Here is a 25,985-nt window from a genome sequence, read left to right on the forward strand (position 1 = left end):
GAGAATATAGATTAAAATATTCTTTATGGATTCTATGTATACAGTTTCTCATTCGTCCATAGGTCTTACGTGATACCATCTTGTGAGTCTACTGGGATTGTTCCTTTGAAAAACACAGCCATTAAGATGTGTATATATATATATATATATATATATATATATATATATATATATAACCATTATCTTGGTCACATTTCAAGAACTTAGAACGAGGTATATTTAAAACTAATAATGGAAAAAAATTAAGTTGAGAAAATACATTTTTGGATTACCTACATTGATTTCATTAGAAAACTGCAGAGTTTAAATATAATGAATTTATTTTATGAGTAAAATGCATACTGGGGACCAAGCTATACCATAAAATCCGTAACATTTTTATGCATAGACTACAGTTTGTATGGTGTGTTATAAATCTTAAAAATGAAAGTTGGCAATGAAGAGATTGCCCATAAAAATCACAAGACTGAATTTACAGGTGTTAATAATATCTGGGGAGACTTCCAGCAAGTTTAAGGAGGTGTGTTGGTTGCGTATGGCTTTGGAAGAAAGCTATGCTGGCACGCCACATGTCTCATGGGAAACTCTATTAAAAATGCAGAGAAGTACGACAAAGTCAAGAATATTTTATCTTCAAATAATTAATATGATTTAGTTGTTTAAAAATAGCAGTTGAAACCGTGACTTTCTTTTATCTCAAGTTTTAACTTCCATGGCCACTTTAGAGAGGCTGAAGTATTCACGTGTTGCACAAATTGCTTCTTGTTTTACAGACCCAGCACCTTGTGTGGGAAGTGTTAACTGGGTCAGCTGAAGTCATTCTTTTTTGATTGATGCTGCCTACAAGGCAGTGAATTTCAGAAGTGTGAATATAGGGGAAAAAAATGGAGTAACTGGATTGCCATGAATTACAAACGACAACTATTAATCTGGTGCTGAAAACAAAACCAAACTAAAACTAACAAAAAAATTCAAATAAAACTAAGGATTTTAGGTCAGGTTCAAAATGAAGATCAACTGAAAAGCTGGATACCTGCTCTGATGGATGTGCTGCATAGCAGAGAGAAATAAAAGTTCATCTTGGAGTTTTAGGACATAGAGGCAGTAAATGAGGTTACAAGCGGGGAAAAAGGGATGTTAAATGAGAAACAGAAAGAATGATGGTCTAATCTTCATAAAGATGAGATATGTGAGTACAAGAAAAAAAATTAATTTTGTGTCAGAAGATGTCTATGATTTCTGTCTTAAGTATAAACATTGAGTGTCAAGTCCTTGTCTATTCAAAGACAAAGGATTTGAAGAAAATATTCTAACGGTTTTTCAAACAATCTACATTTAAAAATTCTTTCTCTAATGGGGGAAAGCTCAAGTTTACTTTCTATATCTGCTCCTAAAGATTTCCACCTTTCAAATAATAACAATAATAGTAATAACAACAACTATCATTGTTACAAAAACACTATGTTCTAGGCACTGTATAGTGCACTATTTTATAAAATTACTATATTTAGTGTTCACAACTAACTTAGGTTATAGAAATTTTTACTCCTCCCATTATTTTTGGAAAATTAGGACACAGGAAGAAAAAAAAATACAGCTAATATTGGACCTGGTCTGTTTTATGGCCCTGCTCTTAAACACCATAACTCACTAGTTCCTCACCAGAAACAGAAGGCAAAACAATACAAATCGTAAAATCACAGTGTTTTCAAAATAATACTCATTCTACCAAAGCAATAAATGGATTCCATTACTATCCATATGTTCAGGAATATATCTGAAAACATCTACATAAAAACCAAATATATATATATGAGATATATATATATTTATATATATATTTATATATATATTTTATATATATATTTATATATATATAAAAATATATATATTTATCAACATAAAGCCTCTTGGGTTCAAGATGATATAAAAGTTCTGGCTATTATTGAAAGTGAATTTTTATTTTTTACAATAAATAAAAAGTGAAAGATTAAAATCTTACTTGTTTTGAAAAAGCTAAACAAAGAATTGTGATTTACATATCATATATGATGGTTAAGACTCAAACCAATCTGATATGTTACTACATCATTCAAATTATTTTAAAAATATGGTTAAATACCATAAAAATAAATTCACAAAAGAAATATGAAAGATTTCTAAATATATAAAGAAATTAAATATGAACACAACTAAACTAGAACAATATATTTCATCTCCATAACTTGGGAAATATAGAAAAATCATAGACATATCTAGTAAAATTAACGAACATGGGCATTCATACACAGCTGGAAACATAAAAGTCAGTAGACTCTTATCAGAGGGCAGTCTAATGCTGTGCAATAAAAACTTTAAATATGAACTCTCTTCTTGAAACAGTAATTCTATTACTAGGAAATTATACCAAGGAAATGCATATGAATGCATTTACAGGATTTAGCCAAAAATATTTCTACACAGTCATACTGTTAAAATAAAATAAAAAGTTTGAATGTCAAATAATTGGGAGTTGATTAAGTATACACTGTAAATAAATCAAATGCAATGTTATATAGTCATTAAAATAAGGTATAAAATATTTAATGACATGGAGTTCTATCATTATAGAATGTTTATTGTTTAAATACTGATAATGTTTTTGTTATTAAACCCATGAATGGGTAGAAAAAATAAAGATTTTACATAAAAATAATACGGGTAGTTATCTTAGATAAGGGACTTAGAATATATTTTTACTTACTTTTGCTTATCTACATGCTTAATTTGATTATATTCTTATTTTTTAGAAACAAGAAATATATACTATAAAATTTAGTTTTGTGTTGATTATAATGGTTTATCTCGAATCTATGAAAAGTTAACAGTCGGGCTCCCCAATTATCTCCATGTTGTTTCATATGTTTTTGTCTTACTAATAAAAAACTGCTAAATCCTAGCTCTGCCTTCACCAACTAATATCACATGTCATTCCAGAAGACATTAAGACATGCCCAAATGCCACCGTGAATCATTTTGGGTGAGTGAATGATTTAAAATGACATTTAAGAGTTAGCAGCTAAAGTCTAAATTATATCTAAAGTTATTAAGACATTGTCACTAATACCAAAGGGAACTTTAAATAAAGAACATGGAAAAAAGTTATTTTACTCACGGAGACTTTGTCCTTTGCCTGTTTAAATACACTGGGAACCTGATATGATTCACCACCTGCTGCTGTGGAAAAGAGAAGACACAAACAACCCCAAACTTAGAGCCTGAAAACCACATCAGTGCATTTTTCAATACGCTTTGGATATGCATTTGTGTCAACAGATGGATGCAAAGCAAAATTTGGCTTATTTTGAGACTCAAATTCAGTAACCTAAAGAAACTTGAATAATAACAACATTATAGCATAGGGCTCCCACTATGTGTGCTAATTAATATAGCCCAGGGTTTACTAAAGCACAGGTAAGCACACCAAATAATTTTCTATTAGTTACCAATGTACCTTTAAATTACTATTACATGACGATAGATCCTGTAGAATGGAAGTCACAGAAATATTAATGTTGTAGAACTTAAGGAAAAGAAGACTGATTTCTAGTGTTGGCATGATATAAAAGAGAGTTCATGAAGATTCCCACACCCTCTGTTTGTAGTCATTGGCATATCTACAGATATTTCTGCACTTTATATTCCAAACTGTCTTGGTCACCCAACCCTTTTTCCCTCTGCATCCTTTCGTTTTACAATATGAATGACACATTTGTTTGGCGTGAAACGCATCATATGAGAAAAGAAGGGAAGAAAAATAGTTTGTCAAAGAGAGAAAACATGAGAGGCACTTCAAATTCAGTAATATAGAACATGTTCCACACATGAACTTATTGTATGAAATTATTACCACATCTGTTACTGTTGTTTCTCTTGCTACTCTTTTATGCTTCTGGTTTCAATCTTAAACTCCATTATCTCTAGCATATTTTCTGTAGATGACTTACCTGACTTGACTTAAATATCTCTCATGATTGAAAACAATCCTTTGACTTTTGGAAAACGATCCTCATTTAAAAGTTGTGCTTAGAAAATGAAAAACACAAACTTGTGTGTTTACTTCCTCCTTAATTTTCTTTCATAAGAGAGAAATCCTCAGGGGGAAAAAAATACTTATCCTTATAAGCACTCTGAGTTTCAAAAAGGTTTCTTATGCCATCTGCAGCTCTAACACAAAAATAATAACTCTACAATATGCTATATGCTATATATTTAGGATTGGCTAGTAAGATTATTCACAGATTCTGGAACTGATTTTATCTTTTTATGAAGAAGCAGTGCAAATGATGTCTCCTTACTATTTCTATAACATGTCTCAAATTTCTGTGACACCGAGTTTGCTTCAAGCCAATGACACCCTGTTAGCTTTTCTGTTGGAGTATCTAAATTTTCAAATAGAATAAGGGAAGATCCTAGTCCAAAGATCTCATATTTCCTTTAATGACTGAATTCCAAAGACAATTTACTCTCAGTGTGGTAAACTGAACACGAATGACACATACATACTTCACCAAACCATTTGACATTTGTTCTGAAATTCCACAATCCTGATATATTCCTTCATCCATTCAGATAGGATATAGGGTTTTTATGCCCAAACCAAGAGTTCCTGCCTGCCCAAGCATCCTTCTAACTAGAAGAAAAATACCATGTTTAATGAAAAAATGAACTAAGATGTGATAGAAGATTTAGAGGTGACATGCTAATTCCTAACTATTAAGTATAGAAACTCCTCATCCTGAATCTTTATCATCAAGGATTGTGCATAATTATAGTCTTCTAATCTCAAATACCACCTTAGAGACTAGTTCTTGAAGAAAAGCACACGAAATGATTCCAATAGGAAGAACACAAATCCAAAATACTTGAGATTATTAACAGCTACCATAAACCATCAATTACCTTGATTTTCTTTTCCTTACAAAGGTTAATGCTGTTCTTAACATTTAAAACCTTCTGAATATTTATAGAAGGGCACTTCTAATGTATAATGGGCAGAAAAATTTTCCTTTCTGATAGAGCAATCGGGTATCTTCTTTTGTAGAATGCAAGTATGCCATTTCACAAGTGTTAAAATAAGATATATTGTAAATTAAGATTATCCTAGTATATTATATACATTTAAATAAATACTTAGCACTACAGTTTAGGGATACAGTTTGCATTATAAGCATTTGTATGGTTTTTATTTGATTTGTAACATTTTGCTTCTTCATTCCATAACATTTTCAACAGTAAAAAAAAGTATGTTTGAAGAAGACAAAAGAAATAAGAAGATAGTAAAATAGAACTATACTTAAGTTCTAAGACATTTGGTGGGGGAAAGAGTTTTATCTTTAAATTCTGAACACTGAATTATATAGGAAAATTTAGCACCTTGGATCCAACACATTTAAGAAAATCCTAATGACAAAATATCAGCTGAGATGACATACAGTATACTGAAAGCCTTTCTAATTTTGGATCTGAGAAATAAAATCTGACTGGATTACCAGTTTCATTTTCCTTTTTTTTTTTTTTTAAAAAAAAATCTATTCATCCAAAGCAAAGTAATTTTGCAGCCACTATTTTACCCTATAATCTTGAAATCACTTTGCATTCTTGGTGGTTTTCAGTAAGTTCATCAACATCAGTAACAGATTTGGCAGTAAAAATACAGAAAATAGGACAAATACATATGGGTTTAAGCATGAGGGAGATAATAAGTAAAAAAATGAGAATGCATACCACGGTTATATTCATCGCCATCGTCTAACCAAACACACAGAATGAAAATAGGAATCCCCAGAACGTGACACTAGAGCACAATGCCAAGATACAATCACTGTTAAGTCTGAGCATGACAAAGAAACAGATGGTCATGACCTTTTCTGCAGGAAGGGAAAAAAAAAAAAAAGAATAATGATACAAGACAATATCGAAACTGCTCATGAGTACTGAGATTCTCGGAAGAAAAACAAAATGAAGAAGCTGCTACGGTAATGAGATTAAAAAAAAAAGAAAGAAAATAAAACATGTCTATGTTTGCCAGCCACATTGCAGAATTGAACAAGTCACCTGTCGTTTTCCGCTTAACACAGGAGAGATGAGTTGGTCTAGTATATTTGATAGCAGGTTTTAAAATGAATTTCCTGGAGGGAGAGTGGGCCTGAACTTCTGTTTTTTTAGCAAGTTCAGCCTTCTTATAAACTGCTATGAATAAGAAAACACAGAAAGCATACCATCAGGAAAAAATAAACACTTGGAGCAAAACTGAACAAAATTTCATAAATAGTTACCACTGTTAGGCAGTTTCTTCTATAAAAAAAGTAATCAAGAATTACTTCAAAAACATTTTTAAAGAAGTGATTGTGAAATGAACCTTTTTTCCTTCTCACTTCATCTCTGGAGACTGTGCTAGGTTCCTTTTTAGCTAGTTTTCTTTCAGGAGTGGAAATTCTGCCTCTCCCGGTTTTAAAAGGCTTTTCTTTTCTATGTTTCTCAAGAGATGATCTCCGAGCTTCCTTTTCAGCTTTCTCCTCTTTAGGTATAGTTTCTAACTGTTCTGTCATGATGCTCCTATCATCATCTGTGGATCAAAGCAAATCATGACAACAAGAACAACAAAATCATTAGTAACAAATGTACAAAATCCTTTATCTATTTAACAAAATGTAAAATAAAGAGACAAAGGGGCATTTTTAAATGCTTAAAATGAAAAAGAAAAAAAATATTTCCATTAGGTTATTGGATTTTATCTGGGAGCAGAAAAATTAAAAAAAAAATAATGCACACCTTGCGTGTCCACCCAGAGGCTGTCAGCATCCATGATGGAGTCATCAATGGTGGTCTCGTCTTTGTAATCGTCATAGGTTTCTGTCTTATATTCTGAGAGCGCAACCTCCTCTCTCTCGGGGGAAGCCGGAGCCTCTGGGGAGCCATCTTTGGGTTCTGCCTGGGCTTCAGCTGCCTCTTCTACTTCCAGCTCTTCTTCAGCATGAGGGGATGGTCTCCTCTCCACCTCTGGCTGCTCTAGGGCTGCAAAACGCACGCTGTGGGAACCTGACTCCCCTTCATCAGTTGTGGTTTGCACAACAGTGATAAAATCATCCTCAATGGTCACAACAGACTCAATCACTCCTTTGTGTTCACCTGGGCAGGTCTCCACAAACTCCTCCCTGACACCTGGGATACCCAGGTCAGTAATCTGAAGGGTATCTGAGCGAAAAAGCAGTTTATCGTACTCGTCCCGGGCTTCTATCTCTTCTTCCTCACTGGGAGCATCTGCTGGTTCAGCCCTGACAGCTTCGAGCAATGGTTCAGCAACATCAGAGGGCGTGACAGATATACCTGGGGTCTCTTTGCTTTCTTCTTTTGGTGGCTGAGTAAATTCCAACTGGACATCTGCTCTCTCATCCGGGGCTAAATCAGCCTCCGAAACAGCAGGTGCACAAGGTATTTCCACTGATAATTTCATGGCAATCTCGTCTTGAATTAGGGAAGATTCTGGAGATGTTTCCTTCTTGCCTTCATCAGGCTTCAAGGACTCCATGGTCAGGCTTTCATGCTCACCACTAGACTCGTAGGACTCTTCTTTGTCTACAGCCTCCTGGTGCACCAAGTCAGGCTTGGCCACCTTCTCCTTGACTTCTGTCTCACTGGCTTTGGTACCTTCTTTCATGTGGCCTGACTCAACACCTATAAATGTGACTGCCTCCTGAGGCACTGCAGATAACAGAGTGAGGTCTTGTGTTGCCTCAAATTTAAGCTCTGTTGCCTTTCCAACATCTATGTGTAGCCCTGCAGCCATTTGTCCAAACTCACTGATTTTAACATCAAACTGACCCTGGTCAGCTTTCTTTGTAGCCAAAATCAGTTCTGATTCAGTTTTTGACTTTTCTACTTCAGCTACCTCTGGCACTGAACTGAGACCTTCCTCTGCTTTCTCCACCATGACAGGTGATGCATCTTTGGATACTGTCAGTTCTTTGGCTAACGCATGTTCGTAAGAGACTCCTGATGCAAATGATTCCACTTTATCACCAGCCTCTCCTGTATCCCTGGCATGTTCCTTTGAATCACCATGTTCTTCACTCTTTTCTGGGACAGTATCCAACTTATCATTAGCTTTCCTCTCCTGATCAAACTCCCTACCCAGCCCTGATTGTGGGGATACTTCTTTCTCAGAACTGAACTCATCTTTGACTCTTCCAGCAGCTGCCAATTTCACTTCAATCAACGAAAGATCTGTGGCCAAATCTCTTCGTACTTTATTATCAGCATCTTCATAAAAGGAACCACTCTCTCCTGATAAATTCTCACTGTCTTGAACAGGCGATGGGAGTGGGACCGTGTATTTATTGAACACACAGTAGCCCAGGTCTTCAAGCTGACTGTCCGTTTTCACAATGACATGGTTTTCATCAGTGACAGGGGGCAAGGCGGTACTACTTTCCTCAATGACAGTCTCTGATGGGACTGATTTCCTCCCGGCAACCTCAGCATCTGCACTCATGGAAGCTAGTCTTGACCTTGTGCCTGCCAAATCTAGCATTTCAGGCAGGTCAGGGGCCATGACAGTACCATTTTTGTAATAATCTTTGGCTAGGAATGGCGATTCACACAATGTCTCAACTTGAATATTTCCCTCTCTGGTAGTTTGTTCTCCTTCTACCTGTTCTTCTTCATCTTTGCTTTCTATTGGGAAGCAAGGGGCTTTTTCCAGTGCAGGTGTAGTGGCTGGAAGGTAATCATCCCCTTCGTCCATACTTCCACTAGTGTTGGTTAGAATATCAGAAGCCAGAGGAGAAAGATCATGCCCCCGACCAAAGTTAAATCCAAGGGCTATGGAATCCAGGCAAGACATGGGCAAATTGATTGACATGCTTCTTTGTTCTATTGCAGACCTACCACCAAGTCCTAAACTCCTGCTCAGTGTCAAATCATCCTTATTCTTACTATGGAGATCCCTTTTCTCCCCATACACTTTTGGATCAATAGTGAACATTCTTTCTTGAGGAGAACTGGGTTCTTCAGGTAAATCAGGTGGATAACTCTTTGCAAGAGTGCTATACCCTGCTTCTTGTGCTGGAGCACTGGGCTGGGATTCTTTACCTGACTGAAGTCCCTTTTCACCATTTTTATACATGAGAGATACAGTATCAAAAGACTCTTGGGCACTTTCTCTTGTGTCACTTAGTTCATAGTAATCACTGCCTGGCTGGATGCTCTTTGTCACTTCTTCTTTCAAGGCAGATGTTTCAAAGTACTTGGACATTCCTGACTTATCTTCATAAAATGGCAAGTCAAGCTCAGCTAATGTTGCAGCCCCACCTCTTTCAACCTTATGATCTTCATCAGCAACTTTTTCTTCAAACAGATCTTCGATAGCATTCTTTTCACTTAGCACAGCTGGTTCGTTCATGAATTTCTCTAGGGTTTTAGAGGTGATGGCTGAACTTGTAACTGCTTGTTCCAAACTTATAGGGAATGACTCCTGTTTTAATGTATTTGTGGTAGGCTGTTGACCTGTCTGTTCTTCTTTTGAGAGAGTGTGCTCTGTGGAGGGCTGAATCACACCTCTTTCTTTATCTGTTAATTTGGCGGGGTTGCTCTCTTCCAGCACAGTTTCTTTGTCAGAAATGGTTGCTTTTTCTTCAAGCTTTAGCAGAGGTTCCTTTTTAGTAAGTGAAGCTTCCTGTCCACTAAGAATGAACATCTGTTTTTCCTGATTTATTGCTCCTTTTTCTTCCCCTAAAACTTTCTCTGAGACACATTCTTCCACAATCGGAATGTGGGCATCTTTGGGTGAGGTAATAGCCTCTGAGGCTGGTGCTTCTGTGATTTTGTAAGGTTTATCTTTATGGGGCTCTTCAACTTCAGAAATGTCTTTGGCAATCACTGGGCCACTGGATTCTTCCAGAGATTTTTTGTCATCTGGCTCTAACAAAGCAGGGGCAAAAGGTGATGCTTCTGCAACTATTTCATTCTTCATCACATCTAAAGGAAGAGTGAAGCTTCCACTCTGGAAAGGACTTGGCATGGGAGAATCAAACTGTTTCCCTTCCCATTTTGGGATATCCTCAAATACATCTTTCTTCATGGGTGTCAGGGGGCCAGGAGATATGGGAGCGACCAAACCCCACTCGTCCTTTTTGGCTTCCATTGGCATTTCGATGAACCAGTCCTTTTGTTCTTTTGGAACTGGGGTCTCTGCAGTGAGGCCAATACCGGGTACCACTTGGCTTGGTTCTGCTTTCTGTTTCGAGTCTTCTAGACCTGCACCAAGAGTGTGCTCGAACAAAGTGAGAGCTGCTCTTCCTTCTTCTCTGTCACGTCTGTCCTTTTCATCGGGAGAAGTTTTCGTTGTCTCAGGCTGAGAACCTAAGGCAGCATGTTTAAGGTCTTCACCAGGCTTTCTTTGTTTCTCTGAAGCCTTTTCCTTCTTGTCTAATGGCTCAGCGAAAGAGGGGGTCAACTCCTGTTGATCATGGAACTCCATCTTCGAGGCTGTAAGTAAACCTGGGTGGATTTGTGAAAATATCATAGGCAAGTGCTTTTAGGCAGTAAGCTTAAAATTTTATTTTGAAATGACAAATGAATGGCAGGGTAAAGAAAAAAAATCATGGAACATGCAAGCATGCTACCCATTTAAGAATCAATATGAAAATGTCAGGATTGAGATATAGTTGTGTTATTGCTAAAATAAGCTCCCATTGTGAATTAATGCCAACAGATATAGTAATAAGAGTGTATGTTGAGTATTCTTTTTTCTTTTGTTTGTTTATTCTCTTCTAAATAGTGTGTTTGTATTGTACTAGAAAAATATTTCATATGCCTTCTTCAGATAAAAATTATGAATTAAAGGATATTTAATATGTAGCTAATATTAGGGTACAAAACAATATATATACATATATATGTATTTATAGGACTAAATATAGAAAAGGATTGATTTCTAATGAACTTTTTCATTTCTCATTTAAAAATGAAATTGGTAGGCCATGGTGCAGAAGACCAATTATTTTATAATAAGAGTTAATAGTTTCAATTATCTTGATCAACAAATGATCAACAATTTTGGAGGCGTTAAAGATTACTAAAATAATTTCTTAGAAGTCATTGATATTGTTTCAGAAATATAAGTAAATATTTGCTATTGACTTTATGTGATATGGCCTAATAATTGACAAGTTAATTTCCACCACATATTCCAAATTCCTAGTTATTTCTTAATCGGTAAGAAAATCTGAATTATAACGTTAAGTACTGCAAAATTATGTGAGTAGTAAAACTTCCAAGAGAGTCAATGATAAGATATCTTTCTCCCCTTCGTCATGACTTCATTCCCTGGAACAGAGCCAACTGGAGAGGCATTCACCAGTATTGGCTTTAAAGATGAGTCATGGAAATTAAATGACTCTTTTTAAATTTTTATGTGTTCACCAATCAAAAAGGCTTCAAAGTCTCATTTGTGTTTTAAGGTAAAAGGTATTTCATTGTGATCCCTTGGACTAAATGTAATTATCTGGAAAATATTGGGGGAAAAATAACGAAACTCAATTGTCTCTCGAAGGGAAAGTGTATAGATCATATACAGTTGTATGTCCTGTTGTAACAATAGAAAAATACTTTATGAACTTCTAATAAAGACTAGACAAATGAAAACTCAAGAGATATGGAGATGATCAAAGGGTTTGGCTAGCATGGAAAGAAAATGATATGAGAAGCATCAGCAGGAGCTTTTAAGGAAACCAAACCAGTCTTCACTGAAGCGTAAAAAATATAGCATACTGTGGTTGCAAACAAAGACGATTCTATCATTTCAGCCATTATGTGCCAAAATTCAACTCCACAATTTGAAATAAAAGCATATGAATTGCTGTCCCAAAAACAAAAATAAAAATATACATGTATTAGCAATGTGACTGGCAAACATTTGAGATGGTGGGCGGGGAGGGCGGGACAAAAAGCTCACACAGCATCATCAGCCTGGCTGCAAAGCATATTGTATCATAGCAACAAAGTAAAACCAGAAATCAGCTGCAGCAGTGGAAAACCAAGCTGCCACGTAGCACTTGCGCAAGCCACACTCTGCTCAGGAAGCCTAAGTCAGTGGTCTTGGGATCATGAGAAGACTCAGCGATGGAATAGCATTGAAAAGGTTGCAGGTTGGTAAGCTGCTGGAGAGATCATTTGCAACAAAACATGCAAATCATAAGAAAGACACACCTTCCCTGACACAGGAAGGGGTTTTTATTTCTGGAGACACCTCCGTGACCTCTTTTACACTTTCCTCCTGTGAGGCCCGTGCTGGGGCACTCTCTTCGGGAACTATCTGGGCCTCCATACTAGATTCCACTTGGCCCTCACTGAGGCCCTTGGCAGCCCCACACTCTTTCCCAGGAAGAGTGACAGGTTTCTCTTCCTCAGCCATTGGACCCTCTAGGGTTTCTTCTTCTTAGGGATGAAAAAGATGTTGACAATCATGACCACAGAACAAGGCACACAATTAGGAATAGCATTCAAGGAACACTTTCAGCTCCATGATATTGACCTCAGGAGAACTATTTTTACCATTTGGATGAGCAAATCAATATTCTAATGCAACGTACATTAGTCGTTGCTTGGAAAATTAGGTGCAATCTGCTAATAATGATGCCATTTAAAGTCTCATTAAAAGGTTATTTATTTGAAAACTTGAGAGCTGAAATGGTTTTATTGCTCTATTACCACTTAGTGGAAATGGCAATAAGTTACACACATGTGAGAAAGCTTGCTGGGAGGAGGAGATGGTGCCGCCAGATAACAGATGGTGTGAAAAGATAGGTGCATTGATGTACTGCAGAAAAGCTTTACATTTGTAAGACATGTGTTGTTTTCTCCAATGCAAGAAGTCCCTACATGCAAATTTCTGATTAATTTATTTAAAACACGCAAACTTGGCTGAAGAACTCTGGGAATAAAACAGCCTGGCCTCAAAATAATATCAAATCAATTACCTTTATAGCTCTCTCATTCAGTCCACCAAAATTATTTAAAATATAATTTATTTAGTACTTCTATGGAGAAGAACTGCCTAACTCAATTTATTTTACCTTCATTGCTTTTTACATAATATTAGAGAATATAAAACTTTTCAGAATAAGCAAAATATTTTGAGAAACAAGATTCAGGTAAAAATTCCAATCTATTTAGAAAAGTCCACTTCTGGGTACAACTGTTGTCATATTACTAAAACCCCTGAAATGTCAGTAATGTAGTTCATGTAGAGTTTTCTCTTTGACCCTGAATAAGAAAGAAAATTTGCATGTTATTTATAAAGTCTCACTGCTGCAACTCAAAAACAAAACCACCAAAGACGACAACTGAGTGGCAGCCAAATTGTCACAATATTTCCCCAAAAGATGTCTATTTTGTGCAAGAACGTTAACCTTTAAAATGTAAAAACTTACTTATGAGGGTCTTGAAGTATCGTGTTAATTTACACTTCAAATGCCAATAAAATAAATCTGATTTTATCACTTAAGAAATTAGAGTAAACATTTATAAGCTGTTTTGTAGCTTTGCAAATAAAAGATTCTTATAAAATTCCTGTGACACAATTTTACATTGTGTAAACGGCCCTGTGAGAAAAACTACCAATAGAAAAGGAGTTTTCTTTTTTGAGAAATATTAAAACTCCTGGAGTCGGGGAGAGAACTTCATCTGTTTCCTCACATTTAACACTCAGACACTCATTTCTTTAATTTAGTTAAGTAAGTACATTTAAAAAAAAAATCTGATTCTAATTGATTAAGGCAATTCTTATAATGCTATAGAATTAAAGATTTTGATTACAGCTAAGAGACTTATTGCATAGTTGCTTTACTAATGTCACCTCATTGGATAAAACCTACTCAAGGTAATTTACTTGTTTTGCAAAAAGTTATGACTATAAAGACATAACTTTATAGTCTTTCATTTTATCATTTTGTATAAATCAGGTTTGTTCCCACTACACCTGTTCCTTAATAAAAAAAAAAATCATGTATTTTTCTTAATTGTTTCAAGGTCACACTATCAGAAAAGAACTTAGTTTCACTCAATATAGGTTAGATTTCTCCATCTGAGTGTCAGTCATTGATGCTATCTGTTTTCCAGAGGACACTGGAAGAAGCTAACAAACACAGTGAGCTTACTCCCGATTGCCTTGGAACTATGTAAACTTACATTAAGTACTGTCCCATATAAAATAAAGTCTTCATTTAAGCAAGTTGTTTTTGCCTCTTTGAAAATAATCTCTTCACCTAAGCAAACAAAATTTTTTTTTTTTTTTTAGTTCTAATGTTGTTGTTTTTTTCTTTACAAAACTACCTAGTTAGAATAGGGTATGTCGCAGCTACATTGCTCATCATAGCCAACTATAAACTAGGGCCTCCCACCTTTGTGAGGCTGGAATGACAAACGCTGAGGAGCTTCTCCTTCACACTTCAGCCCGGTCCTACTGACGTGAGCCAAGATTTGGTCACTGGGAAAAGCCTCTGTGATTTCTGCACATCATTAAATGATTTGGAGAAATAAATTCATTCTATAACATTTATTCTTCCCTGAACAGATTCTTTCATTTTTCTCTTTTAGAAAACTATCATATTAACGTGGCACTAAAAAGATGGTTAATTCTAATGTCTGGTCCTAGTGACAGGTGTCCAAGGAAGAGAAGTTATATATAGGGTCATCTCGTTTTGTTTGGATGTGAGAATATGTTCTCCCCTGACTGATTTATTTGCAGGGAGCAGAAAGAAGTCATACTTTAATGAAACTTTTTTGGTTCCTCCCCTTCTACACCCTCTCCCCCTTTTTGGCTTCCTTTTCAGAAGTAACAATAAAGAAAAAGGAAATTCTTACATGCCTCCAGTAAGGCTTCTTTTATACAAATTGTTGAGGCATTTGGATGGATAGAAGCTATAGAGGGACTTCACTTTCATATGGAAAAAACAGGTCTTGTCCCTCCCACCGCATGTATGAAGGCACACTTAGTATGATGCATGTGACCAAAGCTGCAGGCTGGGGAGGAGGAGCAGAAGGGGCCCATGCTCGGTTCACCTTTCTCCTGGCCTAAGTGGGCCTCTGCACTCTGCGATGGGACACTGGGGAGCACACTACAGGCAGTCCACGGGGAGCTGAACAAAGGGTGCTCATAGTACTCCTCATCGGAATTGGAAGGGTCATCATCAGGCACAGACACCGAGATGGAGGGGGGTAGGAGTCTACACCTCTTCCCGCTGGTGGCAGGTTCGTGGCTGGGGAACCCGTGTAGAGGACCCACTTGATCCTCAGCCCCTTCATCTACAAACAGACACACAGGAAGAAACTGCAGGGAGAACTGGACAAGACAGACACAAGATCAGACAGAGAGACAGACAACACCCGCACAAGGACAGGAAGGGCCACAGAAGCAGCACAGCGGGAGCGAGATGAAGGAGAGTTAGCAAGATCAAGCTGATGGAGGATGTGAGACAAGTGAGCATTTCATGCTTCAGTAGCCACTGAATCTCAACTGTTCCATAAGTAATCTTGTCATTGATCTAATGAGTCAAGTGCACGGATGCTCCTACTGCATAACAGGCATTATCTGTACAGTCCCTTCAAACAAGTCAGAATAACCATGGAAACACTGGCATAAGAACAAAGCATTACAAAACAAATGCATCCTCTGGAGGAAGTTCCGTTAAGTAGATTGATTCCTCTTGCACTTATATCAATATATATATTTATAAGTTAACAAAAAGAAGCTTGTTAAGATCTGATGCCTGTATGATCATGGGAAGAAATAGCCCTGTTTGAAGAAAAATCTTAATTATTTAGGATGCTCACTCACATAGTTAGCATTTTGGTTAGTTTAATTTTTAGCTGATGACTTTAGCCAAAAAGTAATGTTTAATTTCAACCTTGTTAAGAAAACTCTACAATGCTTTATTTTTCTTTCTTGCCTTGCTAAAAAAAAATGGAAGTCAGCATAGCTCCCTGTTTGGATGCTAAGTCCTTGGAGCATCCTTTCCAACAAGGCTTCTCATTTGCATGTCTGTGAAATTATATGGCTTTAGGAAAGTCCCTTGTATTACAAACTTGTTTTCCTGTGTTTTGTTTCTCTTCTGAAAGCTCAACAGAGGTACAATTAACTGAGAATTTCTACAGAGTTGCCTTGGATTTATCAAGACTTTAATCGTATGCAGTTTCATTTGCATTACTGGCTCTTGGCTGTTTTCATATTTCAACCCCCTTATTATATATTTCTCATTGAAATGCTAAAGGAACTGCTCTCATTTCTGTCCCTTCCTGTGTCTTATTTAAATATATTTCCTTAGATGCACAAGTGTAGATAGTCTGCTTCACATTTGGATTCTTGTGTATTTTAATAAGCTTTGAGGAGGAGGAGGATGAATAATATCTGGCTTCTGATGTGGTTCAGAATCTCCATCTGAGACCTATGTATCAGATTACCAAATTTGCTGATCACTATTTATTTACTTACATAAAGAATAATTTTAAAATTTAATAATTCCCAATAATAAGAATGAACTCTGTATAGTTTTTATTCCTAAATTTAATCAGAATTATAGCATTAATTTGAAAATGCACTGTATTTTTAAGGCACTGACTTATTTTCAGCAACCAATTGTTGATGACTAGAAATAAGTCTGAAATCATAAGGACATTAAAATAACATTTGGTGGAGGGAATACTTTTAATCTTTTGAGCACACTATTGACTGACTGTTTCGTGGAAGTTGTTTCTAGATGGACACTTGGAACTTTCTCATTCACGATGCTTATTATATCATGGGATAGCAGAAGCCTAAAATTATATCCGATATTCTTAGTTTAAGTCAGCACGATTTCTCAGCTGAGCAGATAATTGGCTCTAATCTGGCCCACAACACTGGGTGAATCATAAATTCTGGGCTTGTCACATGTCCCAGACATTCACAGCTCCATCAGCGACCCTCTGAGACAGTCAACTCCCCATGTATGTATGCAAGTACCCTCTACAACTTCAACATGTTCAGCAGATTGTAAGGACAATCAATAAATGAAAATGGCAGAGTCACACCTCTGCTTTTCAACATTTATTTTCTGGGGAGTAGAGCAGACTACAGTATAAAACTAAAGAACGTAAAGCTGAGGGCCGGTAGTTTAGACACTACTCCCGTGCACTGGCTTAAACCTTTTGGAGATTCTGACCTCTTTCTGGTTGCTGTTGTTCTTTTTGAAAAGTGTCAAAATGTGCAAACAGCTCAGCATTGCTTTAGATCCCTGACATTTCAAAGAAACAGGATTTTCTTTCTGAAAACGTTGACTCTAATCAGAGAACAATGAAAGCAACAACAACTTTAAGGGCTGCAGTGGAAAAGTAGCTTCTTTGTAGTGTTTGTCTGGACTTGAGCCAAGTAACTTCAAAAAGTACGTCTGGCAAAGCCCAGCCCTCTCCTGGCACTATGAGCTGTATGTACTCCAAGTCTCTGTTTAGGACCCATGAGCCTAACTAAGGTCCACCTACTTTGCAAGTCCTAGAGATGTGCCAGGGATAGGATGCCTAGAGGACCACGACCAAGGTAAGTCCAAACAGTGCACTGGTTCCAATGACAGTGATAGAAGACAACAGATCCTCATTTACTTCTGAACTGTGTATGGCGGGTGTTCTTGGTTGATACTTAATGAAGGTGGGATAAATAATCATTATAAATAAATGAATTATTTAATTGGGAGTAATTAAATAAAAGGAAATTAATTAATCAAGTCATTTATAACAGATAAAAAAACAAAAACAATAAAGACCTCTCTTTGGAAGGTCACTTTGTTTTCCTGGTTCTACACTGAGAACCTAGCTAAGAAACAGCTGTAGGGACTCAGTGGGGCTGTGGATGTAGGGACTTCGATTCGGACCTGAATTCTAGATAAGCCATATACTGGCCATGCCATGCCGGGCAGGAAGTGGAAGTGAGTATTATCCGTCTCTGTGGCTTGCTGGGAGGGTTAAATGAGAAGGGGTCTGAGAAAGTGTCCGGCTCACTGCTGAACTCCGGGCACGTCAGCCTCTTTCAGCACACTCCAGCAAGTCATCGCGCACCTCCTGCTCCTGCTTCCACTGGACACATCAAAGCTTGACTTGAGAGATTTATCACAAAGTAAACTCATTTCATAACAGTTAATTTTGCCATTTAAGGTCAGAATTGAATGCCTCCTTTAATTAAAAGCACACATGCATTTGGGAATACTTCTATTGCCACAGAATATTCCATTTCATTTTAATAATGTGGCATTCGAAAGACCAGGGTGGCATTATGAACCTTGAAATTTTACATAGCTCTTTTTCATAATGAGAAACTTCAAGAATGGTTTCAGTGGAGGAATACATCTTTCCAAATTTGCTTTCATACATGCCTTTTCTTTTTAAAGCATTTGAGAATTTATATTAAGTTAAAGTAAGGTTTGCCATGTAAAACCCAAGCTTTGAATGTCAGTTCCCTTTGGAACAAACGAATAGTCACTTTTATGAGAGACTGAGTCTCAGGGTATCTTTGACTCAGTGGTTTCTGTCTGCCTTGGCATCATATCTTCTGCCCTACAACCAATGGTAAAGGCAGCTGGCTTCACATGCATTGTTCTTTGCTATCTCTAAGCCCTTCCCATTCTGCAAGCTTTTGACTAAGGACTCCTGCATTTGCCAATTGGGTTTGCTGTCCCAGAATGATATGGAGGAAAAACTGCTTTCATATTAGCAATTATAATGTTGCACTGACATAAAAAACCACCCTATATATAAATCGGGAGGAAATCTAAGAGGGCAGAGAAATTCCTGGTTCTGTTTTCTGATGACTCCATTGTTCTTGTGGGGGTTTCCAAATTCTAACAGTTCAGTCCAAATGACAACTCTTATTGTTAGCCAAAAAGAAAAAGGAGATTAATTTGAAAAATATCTTAACTAAATGTGGTACTTGTTTGACTTTTTCATCAAAATCCCTTTAACTGTTTCCCAGAAGAAGCATGTATTCTGGAAATTATTAATATTGCATTGATTATAATAAATGAATATTCATAAGTGACAATAATTAACACATTAAATTATTTTTGGTGGAAGCTGTCATGCTTCCTCTTTGGGAAAGACAGCATTTAAAATGTTTGATAATTAATAAAATGTAAGCATAGCCTCCAAATCACTGAATCCAAGAGGTCTCTTACATTTGTAAAAGAGGACTGGGCTGTGGCAGTCACTGTGTCTGTGTATCACAGTTACTTTGAGGGTATGTTGAGGAGGGTAAAAAAATCTCTAGATGAAAAAACTACACCTGTTTGGTTTCCATGAGATCCGCTTTGAGCAACACATTAACTGAATTTTGGCTGGGTTTTTACAAACCAGTTGGTCTTGTGATTTGTCACTAATTTATTTTCTGATAAAACAAGCTTAAACAAGTTTTTACTCAGACTTTGAGGGCTTAAAAATAAGACAGAGAATGGTTTGATTGTGTAACTTTCACATATTTATGGTGAGAATATTACTTGGCTTTTAAATTAATGAGGTAGAGTTTGTAAATGCATACCTTTAAACTGATAAGATCAGATACTACACTTGATGTTCGCCAAAAAGGCTGAGAAGCTATGTAAATGGGTATCTTTAAAATATAACTAAAAAAAATGGTAGTCCTCTTAAAAGCAAATCATTAGGACTTCGTATAGTTTAATAGTTTTGTGAAAAAAATTCAATAAAAATGTTTGAAAAACGTTAAAAAGAAAACGTCTTTGAATTGCTTTCAACAGGAAGTTGAAATTTTCTTAGACTGTACCGAAACAGCCTGGGGAAAGCAATCCTGAAATATATAGAAGAAAAGGTTATACTCTGGAACGTGACACCTAAATTACCAAAATGTAAATGTGGTTCTATATTTTATTTATATTTTCATTATATTCATTATAACACCCCCAAAAAAACAGACTAGGTGAATTCCCAGATGGATGGTGGAGGCCCCTAGTGCCCTTTCTGCTCCAACTTCCGTATAAAAGTAAGAAGAGTAAAGTACTTGATCTCTACCGACTTTGGAGTCCACATCATACCCCTCTCTGGGTCCACAGGATTCTCTGACACTTAAAACTGTGAGTAGGAGCTCAGAAACACTGTCATGGAAGTCTTGCTAGTGTATTTGGAATGAAATCCAGACCCCTGAGCCCAGTTGGCTGCTGCTTGCTCTTGAATTCTCCACTACTCTACCTCTCTCACTCACCATTAATTAACCTTGAGGCTCCTTGACAGCTCCTAGAACACTTCATGCTGTTTCCCACCCACCTCAATGCCTTTGCATATCCTGGTGTCTCTGCCCCAACTGCCTCTTTACTCTACCTTTGCTTGACCAACACTTCCGCGAGCTTCTGGACCTAGCTTCTTAACTGTCTCTTACCATCCAAAAAAAAAAAAAAAAAAAGATTTCTCTTGTTCTAACTTAAAATTCCCTGTTCTTTTCCTCCCTAGTACTAATCCAATTCAAAATTATGTGTAAGCTTATTTATTGGATTTCTGTCCTCCACTAGACTGTGTGCACCCTACAAATGGGATCATGTCTGTTTTGTTCACTAATGTAGATCCAGAATTTGAAGAATACTGGATACATTGTAGGTTCTCCTTAAATATGTGTTGAATGAATGAATGAACATAAGGCAAAAAAGAATTGCTCAAATTTATGTATTAAAAGATCAAATCAAAATTTCAGGGAATTAACTAATAATTAGTGGTTTTTATGACACTGATTATGTGTACTGATCAAAGTCTTCAAAGTTTCTTTTATTTATCAAAATAGTTTGTTTAACATTATTTCAGGCAGTAAATTTGAAAAAAAGACTTCAGCCTAAGAAAAAAAAAACCCTACTAAAAAAGTTTTGATTTATAAATCTGTGACAAAATAAATTATATTTATTATTTATTTATTTAAATTTTTTTGTATTTTTCTGATCTGGAAACGGGGAGACAGTCAGACAGACTCCCGCATGTGCCCGACCGGGATCCACCCGGCACGTCCACAGTCCACCAGGGGGCGATGCTCTGCCCACCAGGGGGTGATGTTCTGCCCATCTGGGGCATCGCTCTGTTGCACCAGAGCCACTCTAGCGCCTGAGGCAGAGGCCATGGAGCCATCCCCAGTGCCCGGGCCATCTTTGCTCCATTGGAGCCTTGGCTGCGGGAGGGGAAGAGAGAGACAGAGAGGAAGGAGAGGGGGAGGGGTGGAGAAGCAAATGGGCGCTTCTCCTATGTGCCCTGGCCGGGAATCGAACCCAGGACTTCTGCATGCCAGGCCGATGCTCTACCACTGAGCCAACTGGCCAGGGCTATTAATAATTTATAGTTTAGTAATTTAGGAAAGTCTGTATTGAGGAAATCAAAGAGTATTTTAAATGAACCTAATTACAAATTATAAAAAGGCAGTGTGTCTTTTGTGATGTTTCAATATTTAACATAATAAAATGAGCTCTAAAAGGGACAAGAAAAATAAAGGAATAAATCAATAAAATAGAATAATACTAAAATTCTGATATTAGTATATGAAAACTAAATTATATTAAAGTAACACTTGAGCTGTAGCTCTCCTTTGCCTTCTCCTGTATTGCAAATAATACACAAAAGTTAACTGATCTAAGAGCCAATATCAGTTTGCTTTTCAATAGTGCCATTCATCTCAGATTCTGAATGAATATTCTTCAAAGGCATCCTTCTATTTTTTTCAACAAGAATTCAAAAGCTGACATGGTTTTTCATGTTGAGCAAATGCATAAATAGATTCATGGACAATAACAGGTCTCAGCGGGAAAGAAGCCATGATCTCAGCTTCCAGTTCACTGCTCTCTATGTCAAATTCATTCATTAACTTCTTTATTTATTCATTAATATTTATTGAGAGTTTCCAAAAGCCCAGACCCTGGGGAAGGTCTTGGCAATACAATGTTCAGCAAAACAGAGACAAGTCCTGACAACACTTCCAAAAGGAAGTGTTGATTTCACCATTTTTATTTGTTTAGTCACTTATAAGATAAAATTGTTTCTTTTGTCAAAATACTCTGCATTAAGTAAATTGGTTCTTGTGGTTATTCTGACAATTTAAACACGAAGATATGTTTTCTTCTGTCAAACATATTTTTCCTTTTTTGTTTACCATATTCCTCTACATCTGCTTTTATATGGATAAATGATTATACATTTATTAAAGTCTTTGTTTCTTCTTAACTATTTGAAACAGCTCTCCAGCTGGGTCACATACTAACTCATACTGAAGTCTAGTGCTAATGGATTGATGGATTGATGTTTATTTATCCTTGATCAGAAGACAAACCTGAAACAGTGCAATAGGCCTTACCTTCTTCCACTGCGACAGTCTTTTCTGAAGCTGGTGATGGGGGTGGAGAAGGAGGCAGATTAGCTGTCTCTTCAGCTGCTAAAGATCAAACAATGAAAAAGTGGGATATGACAATTAATCATATTAGGCCAGTAGATGTGTAGGCAGTTCTGTCACCCGTAAAAAGATCTCTATGAAATTCAGGGAAAGATTCAATAGTAAGCTGCACTTGACTTATTTTTAGCTCCATTACCTGATTCACATATTTTTAAAAACCTAAAGAGAAAGAAGAGCATTAATATTTAAAAATAATAATTTCACTTTCTCCATAAAATGGATTAGAGCCGCCCACTAAATTCCTATCATTAATCTCATTAATTTATGTCTGCTTGTTCGAGTAATAAATATTTCATCCTTGTCCTACTTTACTATATTCAAACACAAACAAGCAGGCACTTTAGTTTAGATTTGGTTTGATAGACTAAAAAATTAATTAGAATTCTTTATTGTTCCACTTCTTGATCTGGAAACAAATATTACCTTAATCATTCACAGTTATTTTAGGTAATGTATTTTTTAAAATTTTTATTTATTTTTTATTTTGGGGGAGGAGAGAGAGAGAGAGAGAGAGAGCGCGCAGTGAGGGAAGAACAGGAAGCATCAACTCCCACATGTGCCTTGACCAGGAAAGCCTGGGGTTTCGAACCAGCGACCTCAACATTCCAGGTCAACACTTTACCCACTGTACCACCACAGGTCAGGCAGGTAATGTATTATTTAAATAACATTTTGTCCCATCATTTGTATGTACTCTCAGAAAAGAAAATTGTAGCTCTAATCGCTGAAGGCAACCTTCAAACAAAACTCATGTACCAGGGGGAGCTGAGTAATCTGACCTTGATATTATACATGAAGGACTGAAAAGAAAGGTTCTAAAAGATGTAATTCCTTCACAGTTAACTCTAAGTTTCCTCTTCAAGACACTCGGTGAGCACTCATATAAAAGGAACGGATTTCAAAAGAAAATTTTATCAGTCAGGGCCAGTGATAAAATCTAATCTAAATATTATGTATATTTTTATTTCATAAAGCAGCTAGCAAAAGCAGCTTTGGGATGACAGGGGCTCTTTACTTCCTTGGCCCTGTGGACTTTTATATGGCATACTTTAAGGTTTCAAATTAAAAAGACAAGGTGGGTTTTATTTTTTTTAAAATTTCAAACAATAGACATAGACCACAGACAAAAGGTCAATGTTTTACGTAATTTTCCCTGTTTCAAGAGAAAAATAATGATAATCAGAGGACATTTGATTAAAAATAATGAGAATATATTGAATTTATTATTCTGTGAAAATCAGAGTTTTTTATTGTTTAATTTTTAATAACAATTTAGGGGTTACTGATCAGAAAATCAAATATGAAGTATACATTAGACCAGTGTTTTCAACTGCCGGTCCATGGACCAATGCTGGTCTGCCAGAAATTTCATGCTGGTGTGTGAAAGAGTTCACCACGCTGATGTTATATAAAGATTATAGACTAGAGTCTGGTGGTTGAAACCACTGCTTTAGACTGTAAGAGAAAAAAGGGGTATGTTCTATTTTTATGCTTTAAAAACCATGCTTTTCTATGTTTTACATCTATGTACTTGTGAAATAAACCTTTATTTTGAACCAAAGATAGTTTCCTTTCTTATGTCACAGCATGTATTATCTGTCTATCTATCTATCTATCTATCTATCTATCTATCTATCTATCATCATCTACTTACCTACAGTAGGGCAACAAGCCCTTGGATGAGAGTGCTTTTCTTGGCAAGCACCATTACATTACCTGTTTGTTTGGCCTTAGAAGGTATTTGACTTGTGGCCAAGGGAGAGAGAAATGCCACGTCAGTGTCCTTAAATGAACCAAGTGAAGACCAGTACTTTTTACGGGATTAAAAGTCAGGATGATTCTAACAAATCTCTGGCTATAGAATTTGTGTAGGCTGGTTCAGAGAGATGAAAACAAGGCTTAAATATAGATCATCAAAAACCTACAAAAGGAAACAATGACTTCTAATTAAAGTATTAGTGCATTTTCTCTATGAGTGGGGGCCATGAACATCAAAATACATTGGCTTTACTTTTATAATGGCTCTCTTGTGTGGTCTGGAAATGCAAAACTAAGGGTAATATAGGGGCAAAAAGTCTAACTATATAAGCTGATCACGCTAAATTCTACCCAAACACCACAATGACCTTGTCAAGAAAGGTGAAAATACGTCCCAGCGCATTTCAACAGAGGTTTCAGATGAACGTTCCATGTGAGGATGAAGTAGGAGATACGGCCTATCTTTGAATACAAAGACCCGATCCTGTGCTCAGGGTGCAGTGGACACAGCCCCAATCTGAAGTTCTTTCTCATTTACCTAAAGGCAGAGCTGCAGGCTGGTCTTTCTGCTGAGCTTCTTTCTCCTGCTCCCCTTTCAGGACCGCTACCGCCTCGGCCGTGACTACTTGCACTATCCTTGCGGACACCTCCTCTGGAACAAACAGTGACAAGAGAAAATAAAATGATGAGGTAGATGCCCCAAAACAGGTAGCAAAGAGGCAAAGTGAACAAGACAGTCAATTAGAATTTCATTTCCTCCGTTAGATAGAATTTATTAAGTTGCAGATAAAACCTAAATACATATATTGTAACTTGGAAAAAAATGAAGAAGAAAAAATAAAAGAAATCGGCATTCTAGCAAAAAGCAGACAGAATAAAAGAAATATAATTAATCGGCACGGCGGTTTACTTTTAAAAAGCTGTTCACATAAACAGAAGAAGAGTTAATTATTTGTACCTAGTAAAACAAATTCAGAGAAGAGAGAATTCATTTCAGATTTAACCTAAAAGCTGTGTAATTTTGTTACAGTTTTCTAGAAAATTGTCATTAAAATACGTTTCTATGCTGACTGCAGAAATGCCATGATTTAAAACCTAAAGAACATGCCTCAAAGTATGAAATTTGAGATGAAACAGCATTATTTAGGATCAGTGTAAACAAGACCAACCCAGAAAACAACGCTGAGAAGATAAGCCGTGAATGTAATACATGGAAATGTTATGTCAGATGGTCATTTTCTTAACAGCGACTACTTTCCTAGATAGCAGATGCTGTAAAGATTTCAAGGTCATGTAAGAGATACTTACCTAGTCAGTACAATAGTTTTATTAAAAGGGGGGGGCGCCTGACCAGGTGGTGGCGCAGTGGATAGAGCATCAGACGGGATGCGGAGGACCCAGGTTCGAGACCCCGAGGTCGCCAGCTTGAGCGCGGGCTCATCTGGTTTGAGCAAAAGCTTACCAGCTTGGACCCAAGGTGGCTGGCTCAAGCAAGGGGTTACTCGGTCTGCTGAAGGCCCATGGTCAAAGCACATATGAGAAAGCAATCAATGAACAATCAACAAAAGCTGTTGCAAAGAAAAACTGATAATTGATGCTTCTCCTCTCTCTCTGATCCTGCCTGTCTGTCTCTATCTATCCCTCTCTCTGACTCTCTCTCTGTCTCTGTTAAAAAAAAGGGGGGGGGGAGGCAAAGCTTCATAATTAAAGTGATCAGTGTGTGGGAGACCAGATAACT

At 36.8% G+C, this 25,985-nt stretch overlaps 1 protein-coding gene across 22 annotated transcripts in view; it reads right to left on the reverse strand.

The window, feature by feature from the left end:
• The window catches only part of MAP2 (microtubule associated protein 2), a 294,399-nt gene that overhangs the window by 28,258 nt on the left and 240,156 nt on the right, over positions 1–25,985 (reverse strand). For 6 of the 22 annotated variants that reach the window (XM_066233532.1, XM_066233540.1, XM_066233537.1 and 3 more), the window contains 6 exons: positions 24,786–24,899; positions 22,394–22,471; positions 6,814–10,539; positions 6,401–6,607; positions 6,097–6,231; positions 3,155–3,216 (listed from right to left, as the gene is read on the reverse strand). In XM_066233532.1, the coding sequence (XP_066089629.1) occupies positions 3,155–3,216; positions 6,097–6,231; positions 6,401–6,607; positions 6,814–10,539; positions 22,394–22,471; positions 24,786–24,899 (4,322 nt within the window). The remainder of the gene's footprint in view (positions 1–3,154; positions 3,217–6,096; positions 6,232–6,400; positions 6,608–6,813; positions 10,540–22,393; positions 22,472–24,785; positions 24,900–25,985) is intronic. The other 16 variants (XM_066233546.1, XM_066233551.1, XM_066233550.1 and 13 more) reach the window with 7 other exon arrangements.

This window comes from Saccopteryx bilineata, chromosome 5 (genome assembly GCF_036850765.1).
Source record: "Saccopteryx bilineata isolate mSacBil1 chromosome 5, mSacBil1_pri_phased_curated, whole genome shotgun sequence".
Taxonomy (NCBI): Eukaryota; Metazoa; Chordata; class Mammalia; order Chiroptera; family Emballonuridae; genus Saccopteryx; species Saccopteryx bilineata.